Below are 26,154 nucleotides of genomic sequence, written 5' to 3' on the forward strand. Positions count from 1 at the left end.
GGCAGGTTCAGGATATTGAATTTGGTGATCAGTTATGATTAAAATAGCAGAGCAGGCTCAAAGGGCTGAATGGCCTAATCCTGCTTTTATTTTCTATGTTTCTAATGATTAAAGCTACCTCCTACTTTAACAAAGATATTCACAGCCTGAAGCTTCTGCAGCAGCCTTTTATATGGAACTTAATAAAACGCTGTCTGGAAATCCTGCCACTGCAACCTACAAAATCAAATCATTTCCCAGTAACATCAATACTTTGTCTGTTCTTGGGATGTGAGTCATGTTAGCAAGTCACTTTCGTGCACAACCCTAGTTGCCCTTAGAAACTATTAATCTGTCTGTTCTCTTTACAAATGCTAATGTATTTTCGGTTGTTATACCTTGAGTCAAGAGCCTGTGTAGGAGATTCACCATCTTCCTAAAAGATCTGAATGGTAAACTGGTCAGGATTTGTTATTTGCTAACTGAAGATACTCAAGATGACCCATTAATGACTGACTACCTGCTAACCATATCAAGAAGCCTTCACTTGGTGACTACACCTAAATTGTCAATAGGAACTTCATGGACACCCGAGGCTATCCTAAGATCATAGCATGATTACAGCACAGAAAGAGGCCATTTGGTCCGTCTGCCTGTCGGCTTATTATTTACGTGATAACGTTATTTTAAAACTAAATTCAAGCGCAGCAGTGCAAAAGAAAAAAGCATTTTCTGTGGTCACCAGGCTACCTCTTTGGGTTACACAAATGACCTTGAGTTTGCAATAAAAATATCCTGAACCCTTCAGGCAACGTAACGCACTCTGTGCCACTTCTGTGATTTGGGTATCCTGAATGTCAGCTGGAGATTACATCCATATAAGTGGATACCAGTGCGAGCCAAATGCGAATGATTGAATGAAAAGCCACTTTCCTGCACGTTGGATGTTTCTGCAGACGCACACAAAAAAATTGCTGGACACTTTCAATGGATGCGAGTTGTGAGGTGATAGCATCTGAACCATGGGGAGGGTTTGACTGAGGTTCAGTAATATTGCACTATATCTAGTGCGGTGTCTTTCATCCCCAACTCCCTTTCTGCCCTCTTCAGTCAGCAAGCTGATTCACAGAACCGCCCGCAGCGGTGCCAACCAACCCGGCAGCTCCAAGGAGGGTTGGCAGAGAGAGCGAAGGCCGCCTGGAAACCACTGCCACAACGACATAAACGACACGAAACGCTGGAGTCGGTATTTTCAGAAATGCTATTCATCTGCAAAGGCCGATACCTCTCGGCGGTGAATCATGGAGCCGGTTTAAGTTGAATTGCTGTGTGCTGACTTTTCACCATCCCCCCTTGTATTGGGCTTCGGTGGTAGGGTCCCCCCGGGCGCGGTCACGTGGTTCCCCCCGCCCCGCCATTTTGTCAGTAGTTTGTATTTAGGGTCGGGCAGGAGCAGAGCTTCTCTCTGTGCAACGGCGTTGGGGAACTGGCAGTGGGGAGACAGGGGGAGCGAGAAGGAAAGAAACACCAGGGGGAAGGGGGAAAAAAGAGAGCGAGACCAGCAAAGGAAAGAGGCGACAGGCCGCCCGCTTTATATAAATCACCGGTAGTTTTAGTGTTAGTTCCGCCCGACTAGTTGACAAGATGTCCACCCCCGAAGTTCCCGAATACTCGCCCTTTTTCGCAGTGATGGGCGCCTCGGCAGCCATGGTTTTCAGCGGTGAGTCTCGCGTCTACCGCCGGCGAGAGAGAGAAGGGGGTAGATGGTGGGAGGCCGGCGGCTACTGTCCGGCCTAATCGAGACCCATCACCGGAGGGGGAGGAAGGGGGGTGTTTAGCTCGGGGGGGGGAGGTTTTTTTTTGCGTATATATTTATACATAAAATGGCCGCGCGTGTGGCTGGGCGCGTTATTTATTTATATCTAATGTCTAGTCACCTCTGCCAGGGACGGGCTGCCGCCGGTGACGGTGTTTCCTGCGGCGGACGCGCTCCTGGTCTGCGTAGGTGAACGATCACTCTTCTGCTGCTGCTGCGGCCGATCGAGCCACTTCGGTTGTTTCCGTCACCGACTCGGGTGTTCGGATGTTCCCGGCTGGTGGCCTCCGGGGGTTCGGCTGTTTCCGTCATCTATTTGGGAATGTTCGGCTGTTCCCGGCTGGCGGTCTCCGGGGTGGGGAGAGGGTTCGGCAGTTTCCGGATCGGACAATCCCGAGCCCGTCATATGACTGGGGTGCGGGTGTTAACGTTGACAGTACGTGGACTGCAACGTTTCCCCTACACCCGCTTTAAAAGCTCCAAATTATGGTGAAATGCCACATTTCCGAAGATCAATTATCCTAGAATTTTTTTGAATGATAAAGACACGGTCCCTTAATTGCTTATTTTAATGGTATCACGGTGTCATTACAATCTCTTTTGGGATGCGGCTAATTAAAATGGATAGGGGGCTTGCGTAATCCACCTTAATTTTTTTACGTCCTGCAATTCTACTTGTGTGGAAATATAGCCGCCCCATTGCCAGCACTCTAGTTGTAATAATGGTAGATTTTAGATTCCTACAAGGAAACGATTGATATGAATGAGTTTTTCAGATTTTTGCTTAGCTTTTCTAAAGTCAGGATGTGCATGATTCTGTGGTCTGGTTTCATGGGTGTCGCTCTTCTACAACAGGGACTGAAATTGGATTTGCTCGAAATGTACGAGGATGTATTCTGAGCAAGCGCCATTATAATGCCTCTTGACCTGCTGAGAGCTTCCTTTTTTGTTTTAATATAGTGTCTCATTGGTTTGGTTCTTGGAGTCGTCATAATCTGTCCACCTGACTTTAATTTTCCGTTATGTCGCAATAGTGTAAATTCCTTGAATGAGTAAATAACCTTAATGGGCAGGTTTGTTGATCTGTGTAACATTCCTGAATGTCACGTTCAAGTGAGAACTGATAGAACTGGGGGGAAGGAAACTGGTAGGTCTGTTAGCAGCAGCCTAGTTAGATATTTAATCCATTTCTTCTCTTTTGGACGTGATCTTTGTGGAGGCTTTCCATGCTTCTGGGTATTCAAATAAGGCTTGAACATGGTTTCCTTGTGCTTCCAAATTGAAGGCTTAACTAATGACATCAATCTTAAAACATATCAAAAGATATAGCATGCATTAAAATGTGGTATTCATGCTTATCCTTTGTCACTAGTTTAGTTGTCTCTGCCCTACCTGCACAACAATCCTCAAACTTTATCCTAGTTCATTTGGCTTTGCTCAAATGAGATTCTGCATATTGTCACAAACTGCATGGTGCTTTTTTAAAGGTAATTCGAAATCTTCAAAAATACTCAGATATACAGTGGCAATTGCCATCCAGAAACAACAGTTCCAAATCTGAGCAAGGAAGAAGAATCCTAGTGGACTCTCTGACCTTGTGTTAGCTGGTCACTTTTCTTCCTCTTGCTTTCTTTTCTCTTCTCTCCTCTTTTCTTTAACACCCTCCTCCCCATTACAGCTGGGTTTGGCAAGTTGGAGAAAGGAAGTGTTTCCCTCTAGCCACCAGTTTATTCCTAGTGTTGGGTTAATTGGTGATAGTCATTAAGAAGCCATCTTGTAACTAGTAATGAAAATGGCATTTAGTTTTAATTCTGTAGCAGGCATATCAGTGCCAGATGTATGATTCCAAGTAGGAATAAATTTGTCAAATTTTCAGATCCAATCTAACAACCCCATTAAAAATGGGGATAGCAGCCTTGGACAAAACACTGCAGATGGTAACCATTTCAAACAAAATCAGCACATAGAGAGCTTGGGTACCATTCATAGAAGAAGTTGCTAAATGTTTGTGTAGACTCTTATGCCAGCATGTGAAGATGTTTGCGCACAGGCATAAATGCATAAAACAAGGCTGAATGGTTTAGACAGAAGTGTCTCCTGTTTAATATATCTATCACTGCTACATTAAAGATTGTCAGCTTGTCCAAAGTAGATGATTTTCCAGATGTTGTGCTCTTAGAGACTGCTGAAGTTCAAATTTCTTTAAATGGCCAGTTAATCATTAAAAAAGACCAAGCTTTCATCTTTTAAAGACATTTACTGTCATGAATGACTAAACACTTAGCTTTCTGCAGTAAACTGCAATGTACCCCATATGTGTATTCTGAAGTGAAATGTTTGATAACAGTCCACTGGTGCAGTTGACTTCCAATGGATTCACATTTCTTGGTTCTGTCATCATTATTCAATTTCCAGAGTTTTTGAAACCCTTCTTCAACAGGAGATGTTTTTCTGATTTCTCCCTGTACAGAGATTCTAGAATCCTTAAGAGGCTTGTCTTGCAGCCATCTTTGACCGGAGAACATTTTCCTTCTGTATCCAGCTGTGGGTATCAAAAACCTAGTGCCTTTTCTCTCCATGCAGAACTGCTGTCTGATGTTCATTCTTCTGAGAAGCCTGTAACCTGATTCAAAAAAATGCCTTCCTCTTTCCATATGGTAACACATCAACATTGATTCTCAAAGATCTCAATTCCCTTTCCATTTGGAAGTAAATGGGCAGTCTACAGCCAACTGTTTACAGCATAGTATCTACAACACCTTTGAGTCTTTGGGGAAACTCTGAATTTTGTAAATTGCTGCCATTTTCTCAACCATAAATACCAATTTCTCAAAGCAAATGGGCTTGCTGTCAAGAACAGTTGTCACATGATCCCCTAAATTTAAAGCTACAGTCCCAGAATCTATTATAAACCTCAAATGTAATACTGACAACTTGAATGCATGGTTGACTTTTAAATTGTTCACTGGTCTCTTATAGGTCCAGTATTAATATCTAGCCTGATTGTCTCCTGATCTTTGTATTTTAAAAAAAAAACCAGGATGTCCCTTTTGACTTTGCAAATTGATCTAAACAACTGTGTACTGTTCTAAATGTGATGACATTGTTAGTAAACAACTCAGTGTAATCTTGTCCTAAGCTGTTTCAGCAGGCCCTGTTGGCTGCGAAACTATCTTTAGGTTGTGACTTGTTGAAGCAGGTTGTTCCTTCACTAAATTTGGAAGTGGAAAATTCCACAAAGTATATTGGCATTGCATATGTTGGGATATACTGATCAGGCAATGTATATCTCTGGCATAGCTTGCCACATTTTCATAAATGTCTGGATTTTGCTTTTATGTTGGATTTTAAGCTTGCTTATTCCTGATCATTCATCCCTAATTGAAAGTAGAATGACCTAATCTTAAGAAATTAACACAAGAATCTTCAGGACGAGAAATGGCCAGTGGCTGTAAACACCCTTTTCTTGGATCTGTCTCAATCCCATTTTCTGTATACCACTGTTTCATTAACTTTCACATTCCATTTTGTAAGAATTGAGATGAAAAGCATGAGTCCATCTGGAGGTTGCTTTAAAATGAGTGAACCCACTGGGTTTGTACAGCAACCCACCAACTGATTTGTGTTTTCTGGAACCAAATGTGAGGTGATGCATTTTGGTAGCTCAAACCAGGTCAGCTCTTATTCAGGTAATGGTAGGGGAGAATTATGGAACAGATCTAGGGATACAGGTCCTTAGCTCCTTGAAAGTGAAGTTATAGGTGGATAGGGTGGTGAAGAAGGCATTCAGCATGCTTGGTTTCATTGGTCTGAACATTAAATACAGGAGTTGGTGTCTTATTGAAGCTGTGTGAGACATTAGTAAGGCCACACTTGGAATACTATTGCAGTTCTGGTTGCCCTATTAAAGTAGATCTTTTAGTTTAATTATATCCTAGGATGCTACCAGGACTTGATGGCTTGAGTTGTAAAGTGAGGCTGGCTAGATTGGACTCTTCCCTGGAGTGTAGGAGGCTTGGGGATGATCCTTGTAGATGTCTATAAAATAATGAAGGTAGATAGTCAGCATCTTTTTCCAAAGGTAGGGGAATTTAAAACTAGAGGGTGTAGGTTTAAGGGGAGAGATACAAGAGTCGGGGTGGGGGGGGGGGGGGGGCAAATTTTTCTGAAGGTGGTTGAGTGTTTGGAATGAGCTGCCAGAGGTAGAAGTGGGTATGATTGTCTTTTAAAAGGCATTTAGACTGCTATGTAGGTAAGATTGGCATAGAGGAATATCAGTCAAATGCAGGCAATTGGGACTAATTTAATGGTAAAAGTTGGGCCAAATGGCCTGTTTCCTTGCTGTAAACCTCTGACTCTAACTCAAAATTTAACAGATTGTTGTCCAGTTTTCTAATGACTATTATATTACCAGGACCCAGTATTAAGCCCTTAATCTCCAAGGGAGAACAATGTTAGTTTGAGAACCACTTGTTTGACATGGAAACAGACTGAAATCATTATGAAAACAGTTCTGGAAAATTCAGCAGGTCTGACAGTATCTGTCAAGAGATGAGCAGTTTCTAGTCAGAGAATTTGACATTAACTGTTTCTCTCCAGTTGCTGCCAGATGTGCTAAGTTTTTCCAACATTTTGTTATTTTAATTTTGGATTGCCAGCATCTGCAGAATCATGTGCTGAGAAGACTGGTCAATGCCATTGAGTTGCATGATCTAATTGGTGGATTGAGGTTGGGTCCATTGTTGTTCCTGTCAAATTTCTACCTGGTACCATGCCTCTACATTGACACTTGTCTATTTCTCTTGTCTCAGATGAATTTCACCCATCTTGCTGACCATCTGTGCTGGCAATCCTAGTTTTTGGAGATGAATATTTGAGTCTGTAGTGTGGAATGTTTTTGAAACAATAGTCTCAAGCATCCATGGTGATAAAATCCCAGCTGAGTTTGGCTTGTCAACTGCAGGGTTGCAATCTTCAGGCTTTGAAGAGCTCATGATCAGATTTGGCTGGAACATGGTTATTTGGAGGATTTCCATGATTGAGCCCTATTTGAAGGGCCAACACCAAATCGTATTGTGGAATACCCCATGAAGGTTCTAAGCAGATTTTTAAACTGCTTTCAAATTGAATCTCAGATCACCATTGTCTCATAGCCAATTCTGAATCTTTCTAAGATGTGAAAAGTTTTGGTTCTGTTCTCTAATTTTCCCTTGTCCTGTTTTGTATATTCAACTGTCTTGCTAATTAACTTTTAAAAGTCCAATTTGATGAAGGATTATCCCCAAGGGCATGGATTGTGATTGAACTCCATTAGTGGCTAACAAATATCTTGTGATCAAGGCTGTTTGTAATGTACTAGTCCAGTGTACTGGTAGGATAGCCAGTTTAATTGGTTGCAAACCTCAATGGCCAATCCAGAGTTTGATTGAGCCTCCAGGTTGTAGGCTGGCACCATCAGAAATGACATTAAAGCTGCAGGGTTAGTGTAAAGACTAAACGGAGTTTGTTATCCTTCAGGAAAAGCAAGCAATTCATTGTGAAAACAACCTTTTCAAGATGGTGGTACAAACCATCTACTGAAGTTTAGTGGTAGGCAATACACAAGGCTGAGCCCTTGCACACTATATAATGGCTCTGTTCTAGTAATGTGGATTGTTTTGCTTTGTTCATAGTTGTAGACTAAAAAGGGGTCAGGTTTTGCTCTAAGTCTGTCCTTTCCACTGATCTGTGGTGATTGGGATTTGTACTTCATTACTATGAATGAACCTTCATCTCTTTGGAGGAAAATATTTGTTATGCAGTGATGGTAACTGAGTAGTGTTCCTCTGACCTTACTATCCAGGCCTTCAGGGTCATTCTACAAATCTATTAACAATTAATCCCTGTATAGGGAGTGTTCTAGTCAAAACTAATTTCTCCCTTTTTCTACTTCAAGTGGAATTAATACTGGGAACTGGTTGTCTACTTTGTTTTTGGCAGGATGCAGAGATACCAGCTTGCCCTTTTTCAGATTGAGCTTCATATTACTAAGTGCTGGTTCAAACAGTCTAGTCCTGTTCACACTGGCTAATGTTTGCGTAATCACATCGTATCTTGCTCTATATATAAATGTTCCATATTATGTGATCTCTGCAGGTCAAACTGAAATGTGGTTTCTCATGTTGAAAGGCAGATTTTTTTGTCACATCTGCAATGCCTGCAGTTATTGCAAAGTAATACAAAATAAGCTTGATTTACCTGTGACACTATGGCCAAGGTAGTTTTAGTCATGCTACTGCTCAAACATTTGTGTTGGAGCTGCTGGTGTTGCAGCCAGCTGTAATTTGACAATCCTGGCTACAGTTAAACATAAATTATAAAACACAAGAGCGTTCAGCCATTCTCTTATGGTTAAGAAAGCTATCCAGCCTAAATCTGCTTTCCAGTTCTTGGTCTGTACCCCTGAAGGTTATGACAACTCATTGAATTTTTAAAAATATTTGCATATGCAATGGGGGTTTTTGTCCTACCATGCTTTCAGATATCTTTTAGTGGGCCAAATGGAAAAATTCATACTTTAGTGGTATTGCATCTAGATTAGGAATGCAGGATTCCCACATTCCACCAACAATCGTTGTAAATTCCTAGTCTGCAAATGAGTAGTCATTTTGAGGGGAATTAGAAACTAGTAGATGACACTTTCAAAAGTTCTGACAAAACACCATTGAAAGGTTCTCCATTTTGTGGTGGTGATGCAGCTCAATACTTAGAACAAAAGTGGCTGATAATTTGGAGCCAGTAACTTGTGGTAGCTGAGTGAGCTGGTAAAATCAATGTCAGCTGACAGTGCCATCTGTTTTACTATACCTTATTGCAGAGCCACAAGGTGAGAGCTATACTTTGACTTGATGTACAGCTGAGGGTTTCACATGCTGCTTTGCTTCCATATCCAACTAGTCTGACTAGCAGTTTACAGCTAATGAAAAATTGTTCATGGGTATATGATACAAAGCTCTGCATCAATTTGTACATTGGGAGTTTAAACCCCAATATACAGGTAGTGTAAGGATGCTATTTCTTGAGAGCCACTCCTTGAAAGAATGTAGTTGTTTCACTGATTTGGTGTTCTGACTTTGACATTTTCTTTTTTAGCTCTAGGTGCTGCTTATGGTACTGCTAAGAGTGGAACAGGCATTGCTGCTATGTCCGTCATGAGGCCTGAGCTAATCATGAAATCTATCATTCCTGTTGTGATGGCAGGTATCATTGCTATCTATGGACTGGTGGTGGCAGTACTAATTGCCAACTCACTCACAGAAAAGATAACATTATTCAAGTAAGTCTCTTAACCAGGAGTTTTTGCTTTATTATCTGGCTCTTTTTGAGGATGTTTAATGTTCTTCTAAAATTTGATCCAAGAGGATCAACATTCAATAAATAAAAAACCTTCATGCTGCATTGATACAGATATATAAACATTAAAAAGCCTAAATGTCCAGAATTGCCCCTGTTCCCATGTTTGTGACAAATGTGTATGAGTCAGCAAGAAGCAGTCACACAACATTTATTCTTTGTTTCATTCCAGGGCACTTAACAAAAACTAAGGAAATGTAATTTTTTAAATATTTTTCAACCATATAGAATTGCAACCCTATGATTTGTTGTATCCAAACCAGCACTCTGCAAGAGCAAATCATTTAGTCCTGTTCCTTTGCTGTTTTCCTGTTGCCCTTCACTTTTTCATTGTCAAATAATGATCCATTTCATCTCCTAGGGCTTGAATGGATCTGACTATACACTGTGTTCAAGATCCTAACTATTCTCTAAGGTTTTTGCTTTGTCTTTCTCAAATAAGTATACTCTGGTTCTTGATCTTCTGTGGAAATGCTGGTGTTGGACTGGGGTAAACACAGTAAGAAGTAAATTTGTTGGATTTTAACCTGGTGTTGAGACTTCTTGTCTGATCTTCTGTCAATGGGAACAGTTTCTCCATTTCAACTGTCCAAGCCTCTTGAACCTTTTCATTCTCCTTTAAACAGTTCCAGCTCATATGTAGCTGATGCTTCTCATCCCTGGAACCATTCTTGTAAATCTTTTCTGCACCTCATTGTATCTGTCCTTCCTAAGGGGTGGTGCCTTGAACTGATGGCCATACTCCATTTACAGCTGAACTGGGATCCTTTAACTGTGCACTCTGATTTCTGCACATATACACCAATGTCCCTTTTCTCCTGCACTATGCTCCCTTTAGAATTGTATCCTTTAATTTTGTATCATAATTTCTCTGCATTAAATTTGGTCTGTCACTTGGCCCATGCCAAGAGCCTGTGTAAGTCCTTGAAATATCTCTATTCCCCTCCATTCGTATTGCCCAAGTTTTCACATTGTTCCCTATGCAACTAGATATGTCATTTATTAATGTAGATAGCTATTATCTTTTATTCCATGGAGTCTGAGTGTTCTGTTAGCTTGTGGCATTATCTGCCACATGTATTACTGCAACATTAAAATTGATGCCTTGATAGGGAAATATTTGGGATGCATCCCTTTTCATGCTGTGCTTGTGGGATTACAGCTTGGATACAATACTGTCAGACTTTGTGTAGACACTGGCCCAAATGTTGTCCCTCTGTGCAATAGGGATTCCATGTTTCTGTTGATGGCGTTTTGAGGTATCACACAGACTGAAAATTAAAAGTTGCAGAATTGGGGAGGCTAGTGAGACAATATAAATTAAGCTGAGGGCAGTTTCTTTTGCTGAAAACAGCACTTTGTCCTGGGGCTGTTTTTGTACAATGATTTGACTGTAGGGCTAGAATAAACAGCATCTAAGTGTGATTGTTTTTAAAACAAAAGACATGGTAGATATTGAGATACTAGAATGGCTTATTGGTTTATTACCAAGTTTGGAGGAGGTGTTGGATGATGTGGAGAGCAGTGATTTGGAAAAGTAATACTGGACTTTGACTATTGTGTCAGAATTTAATTTTGAGCATGTGAAATTATGGTATGATTTCAGACCATTTGAGCACTAGCATTTTGGCTTTGTCAATAGAATAAAACTTATTCATTGGTGCTGTGCTGCCTGAGGGGTACCAAGATAAAGTGCTATTTATAAAGAGATGGGAATGCTTGATAGACCCAAAATTTGGGGGTGGGGGAATATTGTGTTCTAAAATTTGCTGCATTCTTTAAGATGGTATCTTGAATAAGAATAGGTCCTTAGTGTGGAAACAGGGTACAAGATTCCAACTTTCCTTAAGGAGGGCATTGGTAGCATGGCTGGTTTTGCAGATGAACCTGCTTCTATGTTTAGGATTGGAATAATGCAGCAGGAGGCTCTATGCTGGGATAAAAATTAAATGCAGTTTTTGCAAGCAAGTTAAATTTCAATTCTAATGATGAGGTTTAGTTGTCATTTGCAAATGAAGAGCTATTGGGTTTTTCTGGCATATACATGCAATGTGACGAGTCAGAGGAAGCAGTGGTCCTGTGCTCCTTTTTCAAGCTAGTTTGTTGTAGTTAGACTTTGTAAAGTGCCAGGTTGTCTTGTACTTCCCAACAGTGCACAGCTTATTAGAAACAGTGCTTTGCTTAATGTTTATAGATCTGAGGATGCTGAAATCTCAGCAGGTCTGACAGCATCTATAGAGAGAATAGAGCATGTTTTGAGTCTGAAATCTGAAAAAGCTGAAGTCATCCCGTCTCACTAGCTCCAATCTCTCCATAGATGCTGTCAAACCTCCAGGTACTTTGTATTATAAATATTAGTGTCCTCAAAAGGCTTGATACAAACACAACAGTGAGAATATGATGTACAAAAGTCACAGCAGTTGTATAATAGGCTGTAGGAAAACACCAACAGAGTAAAACTACAGGACAGTCAAAGCAGGCATAGCTTTTAGAATGGTTGGTGAAAATCTTGAATCTAGATTGAGATGAATTAAAAGTAGGATAGTTCTACAAAAAACATTGCATTGTGCCATCCCACTTGAGGCATGGGGAAGTGCAGAAGAGTCTATAGGTGTAGATGAGAGTGTGACCTTTTTAAGATGGAGTGTAATCATCAGTGCATTCAAGCTGACTATAGCTTTTGAGCATAATGTTTGAAGGCTAAATTCAAGACTCCAGTTTCTTGCAAACAGTTCTGTCGAGGATTTGTACTGGGCAATTTCTATCTAGCTTATGTCACTGCTGTTACTTAAACTAAGATAATTTGAGGTGTTGAGTTGATGCTGCTTAGCCATATGATGGGTCTTCGCCTTAAAATACTTTGCAGTGACAATGTTTTCCACAAAGATGTGATTGTGTTGCTATAAGGTGTAAATTAAACTAACAGTTAAATTCAGTAGCTGTTAACTACTTGAAATATTGCACAATGCTGTTTCTTGGTATGAGCAGACTTGCAGACCGAAAAATCATGGTTTTGACCATGTTGCTTTGACTTCAGCTTAAAATTGACCTGGGTGTGGGCCAGTTGGCTCTTAGCATAGCTGTGCACAGCAGCATTTAGATTCCCTTTTTTTCACTACTGACCTAAGATTTAATGGCTGTTGCTTTTGTCAGCTACAGGATGCACTGGGCACAAGAAGCCCAATTGGTTCCTAACCTCCCATTTAGATATTTACAAAGATGCCATTAATTCCAATTGACTTGGCTGTTCAGTAATCTTGCTGTTCCATGATGTGCAAATTGGAGGGTGGTGCCCTCAAACATTGCAGAGATAATTTCTGCACCTACAAACATTGCCCTGATTAGTGTTCAGCAGCTGCCTTTGGCCAAATACCCAGTATTTGATTAAATACCCAGTTGTATTTTCAAGTTTGATCCAAATTATCCTTTTGAATGATTGGAAAACATTTGTATCTTGAGTTTTGACATAATGAGTTTTTTCAAATCAGCATTTTGTCCAATTTTGATTTTAAATGACAAAAGATATGATTGAACCACTTATGCATTTCCAGCCTGGATTAGTTTTGACTGGGATGTGCTGCCTGTGAAGGCAATATCAGTTGTGGCTTTCAAGAGTTTGAAATAGTTTTTAATGGGAATGAGATATGGAAGAGGCCAGGGAAATGGAGCTGGCTGAGTTTCACTGGCAGAGAATTGGCACAAACATGACTAGCTGATGGCCTCCTGTGTAACAATTCCATTCTGCTTCTTAAATGGACTTCCCCTTCTCCCTACCCCCACTTCTATACTTAAAATCCATTCATATTGGTTTCCAATTCTGACAGTGGTCATGACCTGAAACATTAATTGTTTCTCTCTACAGATTCTGTCTGACTAGTGCTTCCAGAATTTTGCTGCTAGATGGTAACTGTCAGTCACCATCAACTGATGCTCCATGGCAGTGCCTCTACCATTAGTCCACTTGCCAACAATCAGCACTCTTTTGTATAAATTTGTTTTTCCCTGCATCATTTTTGAGGACTGTCCTGATGAGTGCAAGGTGAAAAGCTTTGACAATGTACATTTTCCAGTATCCTGGGTTTGTCTTGGAGAAATTGTCATTTGGCCTACCTGGGACACTATCTCCATTCTGTCATATTCCAGGTGGAACCACAGGGAAGATAATTAAACCCAAATCTTATTTTGGCCAATTTGCTAAGTGTCTAATTTTATTCTCCTCAGTCTTTTTATGTACAGAAAAAGAAAGAAGAGTCTTATGGGTAAACTCCCTTTTCTGTGCCTGTATTAATCCTGAAACCAGTAGGTTATCAAGATACATTTCTGGACAAGGCTGAGCTGGAATTCCCTGTTCATTTTGGTGCCTATGGATAATGTAACTGATCTGTGTGCTTTGTATTCTAGTGTATATTTACCCCAGTGCATTATTAACTGTCTGGGTTTGTGACTTTGCCAGACATGATCTTATCTGTAAATGAGCAAAATTCACTTTCTAACTTGATGTAATTTGCTGTCTAATACACAATACAGACTTGGCTCCTTAGTCTTAATATTTGTCTCTCTCTACCTTTATGTAGAGGATTCTAGAATAAGATATTGTGAAATACTCAAGGTGCCATGTTTTAATACCTAGATTTTTACTCACAGTTGGAGCAGCATGTAATTCTGCCATATATTTTGGGTTTTCAAGGAGAAACTTGAATATAACTACATGTTTTTTGTTATTACAGGAGCTTCCTTCAGCTGGGTGCTGGTTTGAGCGTGGGTCTGAGTGGTCTTGCTGCTGGCTTTGCTATTGGCATAGTAGGTGATGCTGGTGTACGAGGAACTGCACAGCAGCCAAGGTTATTTGTTGGGATGATCCTGATCCTCATTTTTGCTGAAGTGTTGGGTCTTTATGGCCTGATTGTTGCTCTGATCCTTTCCACAAAATAAATCCTGCAAATACAGCATTTAGCTCCGTCATTCTAATGGTCTTAACTCCAGAATGTGTACAGTTGTATCACTTTGGTAGTCAATCTCTTGTAAATGCGCAATGTATGTTAGTGATTGTCTGTCCCGTGTGTATTTAGATATTAAATTGTATTGGTTTTAAGAGCCGGATTCAGTGGCTCCTAAACACATGTGCAATTTCCAATCCATATTATTGTTGAGGAGCACTCGGATTCAATTAGGATTGTAATGTTTTCATTTCTTCCATTTGATTTTATTTATAAAAATTTAAAATGTTCATACATTATTATGGAGCAAGATTTCTGGAGTCCCCATGATATAGTAGATTATTGCACTGTCAGTAATTGTATTTGCTCAGATCTCCCTGGATGTAATAATTGGTTAAAGATTGGATCTGATCATAATCCTACTTTTGTGTACTGGTATTGGAGTGAGTTCTACTTGTGTTTTTAACATCCTGAGGCACATGTAAATGTTTCCAGTAGTAAGATGTATGCCTACTCATAAAAGGTGTGCACCCAGTGTTGGGTGTCACATTTCTGATGTTTCCAAATAAAAATTTCCTCAACTAAATTTTGAACTTTCCTGTCTACCATTTTTGTCCAATTTTTCCTATGCATTCTTTCAATTGATCAAACCCTGAACTTCAGACCCTCTACCTCAGGACAGGTGTAATAATAATTATAGTAGGTATGCATATGATTCACTTGCTCTACAAAAGTACTGAATGATTTCACATAGGGATTCAATGATCATAGGTTTAATGCTGAAATGCTTGTATGGGTTGAGATGTTTGAGTTATGGAAAAGTTGCTCTATAATCCAGACTCCAGCTGTTGCCTTTGTAATTTGTTGCTCTTTAATAGAATTCACTTTTTGGTTTTGCTTGGCTTTTTCTTTTGACTTTGTATAAAGCAACAAAGAATAGTCAAAATAATGCCAGCCTTGCCAACTAACTTTAGATGTGAATAGTGTTGCATTTCAGCTGACTTTCCCTATGGCTTTGACTGCACAACAGCAGATTGGGATTTAGTGGCACCAGCTATCAAAGTTGTAATGATGCATGAAATCAAAACATTTCACATTTAAAACTACTTGCACCAGCCTTGGCTGATGCTGAGTGCTGGTTGAGACTCTGGAGATTATGAGCAATAGATTTGTTGGTTAAAGGATCTGGAGTTGAAGAGTCTGCCTTAATGATTCTGAATGGAAGAACACATACAAAGGCTTGAATGGCCTAATCTTGTTCTTAGCATCTTTGCCAAACACCCTTGCAAAACACTTTGTAAAGAATGTCACTTCTGAATCCAGCTCTGCTGTTTGTGCTCAAAAGGTATTTGGACACTGTTTGCAAGTGATCGATGCTTTATTCCCTCCTTATTGATAACTAGAGAATTAAGGTTGCTTCAGTCTACTCTGCTCAGTTGTGTACAGTCAGCCTTTTTATAAGGCATTACTTAAACTTTTTAGTAAAGATATCTAGTCATACCAGTAAATTATTTATGCTATACAAAAAGGCCCAAGACAATATTTAATCACATTCCATTGGTAATTTCAATCTTTAGGGGTAGGTGGATGGAATGTCCATTCAGATAATGGTCAGGTAATGTCTTTTTACAGTTTTGGTACTATTAGCAAGGACTTTCTGCTGTGTCCTGTATAGTGAAACATCCTCTTTTGTCTGCATGGTCTATTTCATACAGCCAGTCTGCACTGAGTTCTGTGGTCGATGTGCTAATTTTTCTGGTCCCTGCTTAGCTTAACTTCCCCCTCTCACATTACTAAGCTAGAACCTGCAACCATTCTTTTGAGATTACTTTTGAAGTGCCCATTCTGATCACTTGGATTGAGGATGTTGCCTTTAACTGCAGGACATAAACTTCAACGATCTTTGACAAAACCAGGTAAGTACACTTCCTCTGCCTTAGGCCAGACTAATTTCTCCATCTCCTTCCCCTAGTAAAATGAGATGCATGTAGAATTTGACTCATAGATGCAAATGAATCTTTTGGCTGTTTATTTTCAGTCTTATCCAAGCATACATTTTAATTGTACAACAATCTATCAGTCACTTTTACTATCAGCAATGGAACCCAGGAATATTGCAAGCCACTTGGCCCACTTTTAGCCTAATTAGCTGTTGGATTAACTAAATAAGGTGTCAACAATAGTGTGGAAGACCTGTGGGATTATGCCTAATTGCACTAACCTGCTTGTGTAGTATATTTGAATCTCTGCCATTGCAAGATTTGTGTGCCTAAGGCAACTCAGTGCTATATTGACCTGTAATGTATTAAGAATAACTTTTGTTTTCTTTATCCAGCTTTTTCTGCAAGACATTAAATTTTGGGATTGTCAGATTCTTGAGTCAATCATTAACTGATCCTGCACTGGAGGGAAATGAGGGGATTCAATCAGTTAGCCAAAATCGGATTGGACTTGTATTTATTGGCATGAGACCCATGGGTCTAAGGAATAATATGTTTGGTTATAATGGAGCAATTCTATACAAAGTTCCCATTAAATTGCAGGTAAGAAATCTAGCAATCCATAATTTAGTGGTGGTGGGGTAGAAATTGCACTCCTAATGCAGTAAGTCCTTAAGCTGCCCAGTTTGGGTCTGATTTCTCTAATTTGGTGGTTTTGTATCATTGCACATTTGTTGCATGCACATCATGTCAGCTCCCTTCATATAACTTTGACCTATGGTTAATGAGAATATACTGTTTGGGACTGAAAATTATGCCAATGTTTTCCTTTTTGAGCAAGAAGTTTCACGTCTGATTTTGAATTGAGTTTCAGGAATGCCTTGGTGGTTGGAGTGAGACTAAGTTATAACATTAGCCAGAAATGTCCATTAAGTGCCCTAAGGTGCCTGCTACAAAGAACATCTGCCTAGCAGCTGGTGTAATTGGACATTTTAAAATGACGAGGCAAGTGAGTGTTACCCAAGTTGAATTTATACAGGATCTATTATTTTGCAAGTTCAGCTATGAATGCAGTCAGTTGCAGGTGTCAAGGTTTACAGCATTAACGTTGCTTTTATTCCAGGTGTGGAATGTCTAACCTTCACTGCAGCATTTGATGGGGAACCATAATTCACAAAGTTAGAAGATATTTCTAAATGTAAACACAGACTTAATTGTAGAAACATAAGATTATGAAAGGAATAGATAAGATGGAAGCAAAGAAGTTGTTTCCCACTGGTTGAAACTAGAACTAGGGGGCATAGTCTTTAAAATAAGGTGGAGCAGATTTAGGATTAAGTTGAGGAATTTCATGCAGAGTTGTGAATCTGTGGAATTCCCTGCCCAGTGAAGTAGTTGAGGCTACCTCCAAATGTTTTTAGGGTAAGGATAGATAAATCTTTGAACAGTGAGGAATTAAAGGTTATGGTGAGCAGAGTCAATGAAAAGATAAGCCATTACCTTTATTGAACGGCAGAGCAGGCTCGAGGGGCCAGATGGCCTACTCCTGATCATGTAGTGATAACCAACTTGAACTCTGGGTTCAGTGTTTTTATAAACTGACTGTGATTAAACTTGCTTCCAGGTGCAGTATTAACTTGATTATTTGAATGATAACCATTCTGTAGTATGATACAAGGCCATTTGGCCCACGCCTGTGGTGGTTCTCTGTAGGAGTAATTCACCTCAAGTTCAACAACATATTCATTTTCAGATTTCTTTTAGAAAGCCTTGCTTGTAGCCTCTACTAAGGCATTCCTAGGTGCCCCAGAGGAGTATGAAATAAGTGAAGAGGAGAGCAGTTTATATATTTAAAAAAAAATGCAGGCAGATAAAAACACCAAGTATCAGGAAGGATGGGTCCAATTCTAACTCTGGGAATTCCTTAAACTTCCTCAGTCCAGAAAAAACACATGTTCATTACTACTGTTTCCTATCACTCAGCCAATGTTGTCTGTTTTGCTACTGTTCCTTTAATTCATGATTAACTTGTTCAAGTCTGTGTGGCATTGCCTTTTTGAAGTACCATGTACACAGCATAAGAGCATGCTGCTCTGACCTCATCAAAAAACAAGTTAGTCAAACACAAACATTGCCCTTCAATTTTATGCCAGCTTTCCTTAATTAATCTGCATTTATCCAAGCATCTGTTTCTAAACTCCTCAACCAGAAGCCTGGGCTTAGCACTTTACACCTTGTTCGAGCAAGTGTGCAACATTTGTAATCGTCCAGTCCTCTGCTCCTATCCCTGAGTTAAAGAGGACTGAAAAAAACATGGCTAATGCCTCCAATTTCCTCTTGGGTGCATCTCATCCAGTTATTTAACTCTTTTTAAATGCAGAGTCAAACGCCCTTCACATCTGGGGGGGAAAAGGATAAATAGAGGTGTTTAATTCAATTAACACTTTAATCCCCAAATTAATTGAACTCCAGAACATTAAAATATTTTCATCCTTTTTAAATGTTTTGCTAGGGATTGGTTTAGAAATGAACTAATATTCCTGGTTTGTCTTTGCCCTACCTGGACAAAGTTACTTGATGTTTAGTCCTTCCCCATCTTGTTCCTGTTCTGTTCAATACACATTTCCCTTTTTGTTTTTTACATTTGAATTGTGAGCTCAAAGAAACTTAGTCTTAAATAAAATGAGCTTGTAAGTAACCTCTCTCTCTCCAAAGTATAGAGAAGATCAGGATTCATGTGCCTGAATCATTAGTCTGGATATCTGGCCATTCATCCAGTAACACAACCACAATACTGTGATTAAAACTGTTACCCATGTTTTTGCACTCTAAACCCCTCCACCCTCTCAACATTTGCCTGTTTAATCAAACTTTTGATCGCCTATCCTAATATCTCCTCCTTTGGCTTGGAATCTTTTCTTAATCCTGCATGAAGCATGCTGGGACAATTTTCCTAACTTGGATCTGTTATAAAAATGCAAGCCATTGTCTCTACACAACCTCAGCATGCTTACACACTAGCCAGGGGAAGTGGTCTCAGGACTCCATGGTTAGGGTGAGGATAGAGAAAAATAAATGGCTCAATTCAAACAATGTATTTTTAGTTGATACAATAACAATCTTTTTATACAGTTGATGAATGACAGCCAAGCAGTGAATTGCTCGTCAACTTCCAGAAGAAACAGTAACTCATTTGCTTCTCCCCAACAAAAGAATTGCTTCTCCTTCAATAGTGAATTTCAAGAGTGGCCTGCTGGTTTGGTGGTTCTGTCCATGTTCAGAAGTTAATCAGCATCCTCAATGGATAAGTGAACAAGACTTTGGGAGCAAACTTGATGTGAGCTGAGAAACTGTAGATGTGGCAACCACATTCTTATGTAGAGTGAACAGTCTTGCCCTAGTGGAGTGTGTGTACAACAATACTGAGCAGTGCCAAGATTGCCAGGTAGAACCACAGTTAAAGTTGGTGAGTTTGGGTAAATATTAAACTCTAATAGTTGGGAGTGAGTCACTCCATTTAGTTATTTGAGGTAAAATTTGGCTAGGGAATGCAAACTGATAAGCAGATGTTTCTTAAAGATCAGAACATTTAAATATTTTTAAATGGTTTATTTTTTCAGTTTGACAGGCTGTCAAAAAATACGAATTCACTTGGTGTAATTTTCCTTGGCTAATCGAGTCGTGTTGTGAAATAATTCAACACTATCCCACCCTCTTCCTATGTTCCCTAAAATAGAAACAGTAAGTTGTCAATAAGTCAGGTATACAGTGTTTAGCTATAGCTCAAATCTTAATTGATTTTAAATGAGATTATAACCCAGAATAATATTTTTAATTGCAGGGTTTAAGTCTCCTTTGATCATTAATTTCAGATAAGCCTTCTGTTTCTGTCCCAACAGTTTAATTCTGTTCACCTTCAAGTTTGATGCCTGCTCTGCATTAGTTTAAATCCTCCCTGTAAATCTCAAGACCATGCTCAATTTTAGTTCAAAGGAAGACAATTCCATACATATTTTAACCTTTTATTCCAGAAATAGATCTGGTGCCCCAGGAATATGACCCCTTGATGTTTTTCTTAAGGCACCTGACACAGGCAGCAAGCTGGAGTTGATCTTGTTTCCTTACTTGGTGTCTAATTGCTTAAATGTGTTCTGCTGAGATCCTGAACACCTTTTTTAGTCACAAATAGGCTTACATTAACACTGCAATGAATTTACTGTGAAGTCCCCTAGTCACCACTTTGGTGCTTGTTCAGGTATATGGAGGGAGAATTTAGCATAACCAATCCACCTAACCAACATACCTTTGGACTGTGGGAGGAAATCAGCACCTACAGGAAAGTCCCACACAGGCAGAACATACAAACTCCATAGTGACCCCAAGCCTGGAATTGAACCTGGCACTGAGGTAGCAGTGCTACCTCTGGGAGCATTTACAATCATCAACCAAAAGGCTATTAATCTTTCCTCTTCCAGTCTATCTTTTTCTCAGTATCCTGGCTCCAGTCTGCTGCAATGTTGCTGTTTCTGGCCTAGCCATTTTGTGGCACTGGCAATGCAGAATTGAATTGCAGCCTGTGATTCATTAGTCTTTTTGCTGTTGCCTGGGAGAAGGCTGACGAGGGGATTGGGTAGTGTTATGGTTTCCACACTACTGTGGTACTACTTGCTGTGGATATGCCAGCATTGGACTGGGGTAAACAGTTTAAAAAGTCTGACAACACAAAGTTTAAGTCCAACTGATTTAGTTGATAGTAAACTCAAGCTTTCAAGGTTAAGCTCCTTCAGAACTCCATTCACCTGAAGAAGAGCTTAACCTCAAAAGCTTGAGTTACTATCAAATAAATCAGTTGACTTAAACCTGATGTTGTCAGACTTTTTACTGTGTACTACTTGGTGGCTATTTTGAGATGTCACCATTCACTTGCTGCCTTTAATGAGGCATGCTACTGATCAAGTACTGTAGTGTGGTGGTTGTTAATGGACCAATAATCCATAAACTTGAATTCACCCTACCAGGCCAGTTTGAGAATTTCATTTTTAAATTTATTCTTTCATGGGGTGTGAGGTTGCAGGCTAGTCCAGTTGCTATTGCCTGTCCCTAATTACAATAGAGAAGGTGGTGATGAGCACCCCTCATTATATTGCAGCAATTCAAATTAGTACAGGTGCTGGAATCTGAAACAAAGCAAATGGAGGAAAATCTCAGCACATCTGACAGCCCTTGCAGAAAGAACAAAACTGTTTCAAGTCAAGATGATATCACACAGGTGTTACTTGGTCTGGGCCTATGTGGCACTGCTGCCCCACATCAACATGCTTGAGTCTTAACAAGCAAATAAACAGGACAGTGCCACAATAATTAGCACTGCTGCCTCACAGCTCCAAGGACCCAGCTTCAGTTCCCAGCTTGGTTCACTGTCTGGCTTGGAGTTTGCATATGTGGGTTTCCTCCAGGTGTGCTGGTTTTCCTCAGTCCCAAGATGTGCTAGTTAATTGCAGTAACTCAAACAAGTGCTGGAATGTGGAGTGTAGGGGATTTTCACTAACTATTCTGCAGTGCAAATGACTAAACTTTTTTAAAAAAAGTGGCTGCCTAGCTTATCACCTTTCAGGGAAACAAGGGTAATAAATACCAGCATTGCTCACAACACCCACATTCCAACAATTAAACACAACCCAGCAAAAATGCAGAATGCTCTAATGTAGGAGGGAGTAATACAAGTGAAACTTACTCTTTCTGCATCTACCCTACAATCCTGTGTCTCAGAAGTAGTTAGGGAATTGGTTTTTTTTGGTTGGGCTCTGAAACTGTGGTTATCTCTTCCCTTGGACTCCAAAGATTGAAGTCTCAGGAGTAAAATGTAATCTAGGCTAAATGGCTGCCATGTTTCCTACAACATTGTATTTGATTAGCTGTAAAAGTAGGATGTCCTATAAATGCATGTTCTGATTTTTTTATTGGTATAACTACCTTTTAAGCAGAGGAGTAGCCTGTACTTATGAATATATAGTAAATGATACCATTTGAGCTGAATTATATTGCCCTATACATCAGGGAGCCACTGAATCATGCAGGGACAGCCAGAATCAGAGGCTGTTTATACACAATTCAGACCAAGCTATGAATGCAAAATACAGAAGTCAGTGAAGTCCTGGATTTTAAGTGGTTTCTCCCACTCTAATGCTGATAGGACTGCCCAGTTGACTGGGGCAATCAGGAATATCATGATTGCTACAGCTTGGAACTAGTCAATGAAGCAGACAACCCTGCAACAAAATCCCAAATACTTCATAGTCTTTTAATTACTTTGAAATGCAGTTATTGTAGCAAAAGAGCTGATTTGTGTGCTACAAATAGAATTGTGATTATGACCAGACAATCTGTTTGTGACAGTCATTGAGGATGAAATATTGGCTAGGAACTGAGTTGAATTTATTTGCTCTTGAAATGGTGGCATTGTGCTCTTATGAAGGCAAAAAGTGTCTTGGTGCAATATCACATCTGAAAGACCACACCTCCCTGAGACTGCACCTCCTGCAGTACAGGACCTGTTCAGAGCCATACTGAAGTCAGATTAGGGAATGGAGCTTGAACACAACTTAAAAAACAATGTTACTGAGTGGGCCATGGTTGATACCATTGCACAATCCTGGCCCTATTTGCTAAAGGATGCAGACTCAGCCTCTAGTTAGCCAGTGATCAGAAATTATGGGACACTTCAATTAGGAAGAGGTGACTCAATCCATCTACAGCCAAGAGTGTCCTTATGTCTAAGGTGTTAATAGCCCAGGAATCACTGCAGTGTGCAGCCAGTTCATATCTTAGAGCTGGGAGAGGGAAGGTGAGGGACATCCCTAAAACCCAGTGGCATTGTCATTTTTCTCAACTTCCACTGCCATCACTTCTTCCTTCTGAGAAGATCACCTGTTTCTCTAATTTACCCTCCCAGTCAACTTTAAAAGTTAAATCAAAATATAGATTACAAATACCATCAGTATGAATGGCTAATTGTTTTAATATGCTTGTTTCCACTGACTCACAGTCCCCCTCCACAGCAGGAAGAATAAAGTCTATTAAATGACATGAAATTGCAGAGCATGGAGGTGCAGAGGGATCCAGGTGTGAGTGCATGAATCACAAAAGGCTGGTATACAGGTACAAGTAATTCAGCTATAAAGAGAATTGAATATTCAAAAAAAATTATGCTTCAGTTATACAAGACAATGGTAAACCAATATTTGAAGTTTTGGTCACCCTATTTAAGGAAGATTAATGAGTTAAGTTTATTTATTGTCACAAGCAGGCTTACATTGACACTGCAATGAAATTGTTGTGAAAATCCCCTTGTTGCCACAGTCTGTTTGGGTACCCAGAGCAATGCAACAGGCATGGGGCATTCTGTGCAGGAATCAGCACGTTCTCCAAGCTGGGAATTGTACCCAGGTCCCTAGTGGTGTGATGCAGCTGTGCTAACTACTGTCACTGAGCTGCCCATTAGAAGCAGCTCAGAAGATTACTTCAGTTGGAAGTCCTTTTTATTAGGAAAGATTGGATAGGCCAGGTTTGTAACCTCTGGCTTTTAGAGTTACTCAATTAAAACATTTCTTGACAGGGTGAATATGGAGAGAATGTTTCCACTTGAGGGAAAAATCTAGAAAATAAGGGATCAGCCATTTAAAACTAAAATGCAACAAAATTCTGAGGGTCATCAGTGTTTGGAACTCTTCTAGAAAGGCTGTGGAAGGATGTCTGAGATACTTGGTAAGCAAGAGTGACAGGTAAGGGGTGGGGGGGTAAACAGGATGTAGAATTAAGGTTACTAAAATGATTGGCTATGATCTTATTGGAACAGGCTCAAGGGGATGAATGGCCTACTCCAGTTATATGGGCCTACAGCCATGAGAGGGATACAGATTAGAGTCTCTCCCCTTGTTGTGTACCACAGGAGGCAGTGGCCTATATGCCCCAGGGCTGGTACTAATACTGACCTTGATTTCTGTCATTCATTGATCTGAGTGCACTGGAATAGAATGTGATTTTTAACTAAAACTGGACCAATTACTACTGATGGTATTTGCACAAAGAAATTAACACAAGTGACTCAAACCAGACTTGCAGCAAAAGCAGCCAACCCCACAAAAAAACCTCCCACTAAAACAAAACCACAGATCCATAGTAGGGATAGGATGGAGTTTAGAACAAGCAAGGACAGATGTTGTCAATATTTATGTAACAGTATCATCAACTTGCTCACAATTTTATCAAATAAAACCTGACACCCAGCCACAGATTTAGGACAGATGACCAGGAGATGTAGAAAATTTAAGGAAAATTGTAAAGGAGGGAAATATGTTAGAGGGAGGGAGAGAGATCAGGTATACCTGGGGATTTTAGGATTGAAGGTTAGGGAGGGGAAATGCCACAGAGGGATATAAAGAATTTTAAAATCAAGACATGTCTGAGCCAATAAGCACTGCACAATTGCCAGGAAAGAGGCAGTTTTAGTAACTTAAGGGTATTAGAAATAAGGTAAAGTGGGTTTGTCTTTCTTATATGATAGGTTTAATAACTTCAGTTTGGTTCAGATGCCTGTATGGTAATGAGGATTTATGGTAAATCAAATACAAGGTTGTAACCTAGTGCTAGGAGTCATGGGAACTGCATAAAGCAGAATGCCCAAAAGAAAGTTCCAGAAAGAAAGTTCCAGAAACCATGGGATGGTGCAAGACAGACTTTATTCAAATTTTTTTCTCCTTTTTGACTTCAATTCCCCCACAGAACTTAAGTAAAATGCAATTAAAAGGGCTTGAATTCAGGAGACAGTTGCAGGAACCAGATTTAAAATTAGCCACACATTTAAGCTGGTCTAAACATTGACACCTTTCTACAACCTGTGCAGCAGCAGTGTTCAGTTAGTATGGTGGGGTACCTGAGAGACTGTGGGGACACTTGAATGCAAGTCATAATCCAGGGCAGAGAAAAGCCAAAAAGTTTGAAAACCTGGAGATGGATTCTTGAAGATATAGAGAAAATATAGTTGGGGAGAAGATTCTAAGGTATTCTCTTGAAGAGTGAAGATTGGAAATCCTTGGGTGAAAGTCAATGTGAAAAGCACAGGGAGGATTTGATGAGAAAACCATAGTTTTGGATGGTATCTGTTACTTGGTTTCAGTGTGGTGTATCTGATCACCATTTTGCCTTTGCTTTACATAACATTTGAGCATGTTTTGTAACTTATCCTTACAAATCTGTACATACCTTTTTAAGAGTGGGGGAGCCTTGCATTTTAGTAAATCGTGTTTAATAAATGTTGTGTTTTCATTTAAAAGTCCATTTAGCAGTCCTGTGCTTCTCTTCATTCAGATCAACAAAAAATAAATTAACTATTGAGCTGGGATCATTCTGTGACCTGACCTGTCTAATAATAATCTGCTCCACTGTTCCTTGCATCACTGTTACATTCCCAGCTGATACCAGCATTACCATCCTGGGTTCAAATCCAGTTCAGACCAAAGAACTAAACTGTCTTGGATAACATGGGTTTGGGTGCATATCATTGTCTGCAATTCAGAATGAATTCAATCAGAGTTGGACCAATATCACATCAGTACAATAGATATTGAGACCAAGAGGCTGGGTGCAAGTAGTGCAATCACACCCTGACTCTACACCTTTTGAGGATTTGAATTTGAGTTATAAATAAAAACAAACTGCTGGGACAAACTCTAGGTCTGGCAGAAAAAGTTAATGGTTCAAGTCTGTATGCCTTTTCAGAAGGGAGCTCTGATAGTCATACAGACTTGAAACATTAACTCTACTTTTCTCCACAGGTATTGCCAGATCCTTCATCCAGAATTGTTTTTATTCCAGATTTTCACGTGTTTTGCTTTTATTCTGGAATTATAAAGCTGGGATCAGTAAGAGCAACTGAAGTTATTGGAATGGTGAAATGACCTGCTTGACCAGTCCTAAAGAGAAAACTTACTTCCCCAAACTGGGTTTATACACAATTCCAACCTCACCAACAGTGGATTCTTGTTTAGCAAATCAGTCATCCACAATGTATTTAATAAAGGCAACTTTCTGC

The 26,154-nt window shown here is 39.8% G+C and overlaps 1 protein-coding gene and 1 long non-coding RNA gene across 2 annotated transcripts; both read left to right on the forward strand.

The window, feature by feature from the left end:
- The first annotated feature begins 1,449 nt into the window (after positions 1–1,449).
- atp6v0cb (ATPase H+ transporting V0 subunit cb) lies at positions 1,450–14,710 on the forward strand. The gene is made up of 3 exons (XM_080206729.1): positions 1,450–1,699; positions 8,927–9,110; positions 13,915–14,710. Exons 1-3 carry the CDS (start codon positions 1,624–1,626, stop codon positions 14,117–14,119), a joined length of 465 nt encoding a protein of 154 aa, XP_080062855.1. The 5' UTR covers positions 1,450–1,623; the 3' UTR covers positions 14,120–14,710.
- A 970-nt stretch (positions 14,711–15,680) lies between these two features.
- LOC145354994 (uncharacterized) lies at positions 15,681–25,756 on the forward strand. The gene is made up of 2 exons (XR_013888921.1): positions 15,681–16,667; positions 23,110–25,756. It is a non-coding gene; the product is annotated as an uncharacterized LOC145354994 (long non-coding RNA).
- The last annotated feature ends 398 nt before the right edge of the window (positions 25,757–26,154 follow it).

This window comes from Carcharhinus amblyrhynchos, chromosome 18, assembly GCF_965287045.1.
Source record: "Carcharhinus amblyrhynchos chromosome 18, sCarAmb.v2.hapA, whole genome shotgun sequence".
NCBI lineage: Eukaryota > Metazoa > Chordata > Chondrichthyes > Carcharhiniformes > Carcharhinidae > Carcharhinus > Carcharhinus amblyrhynchos.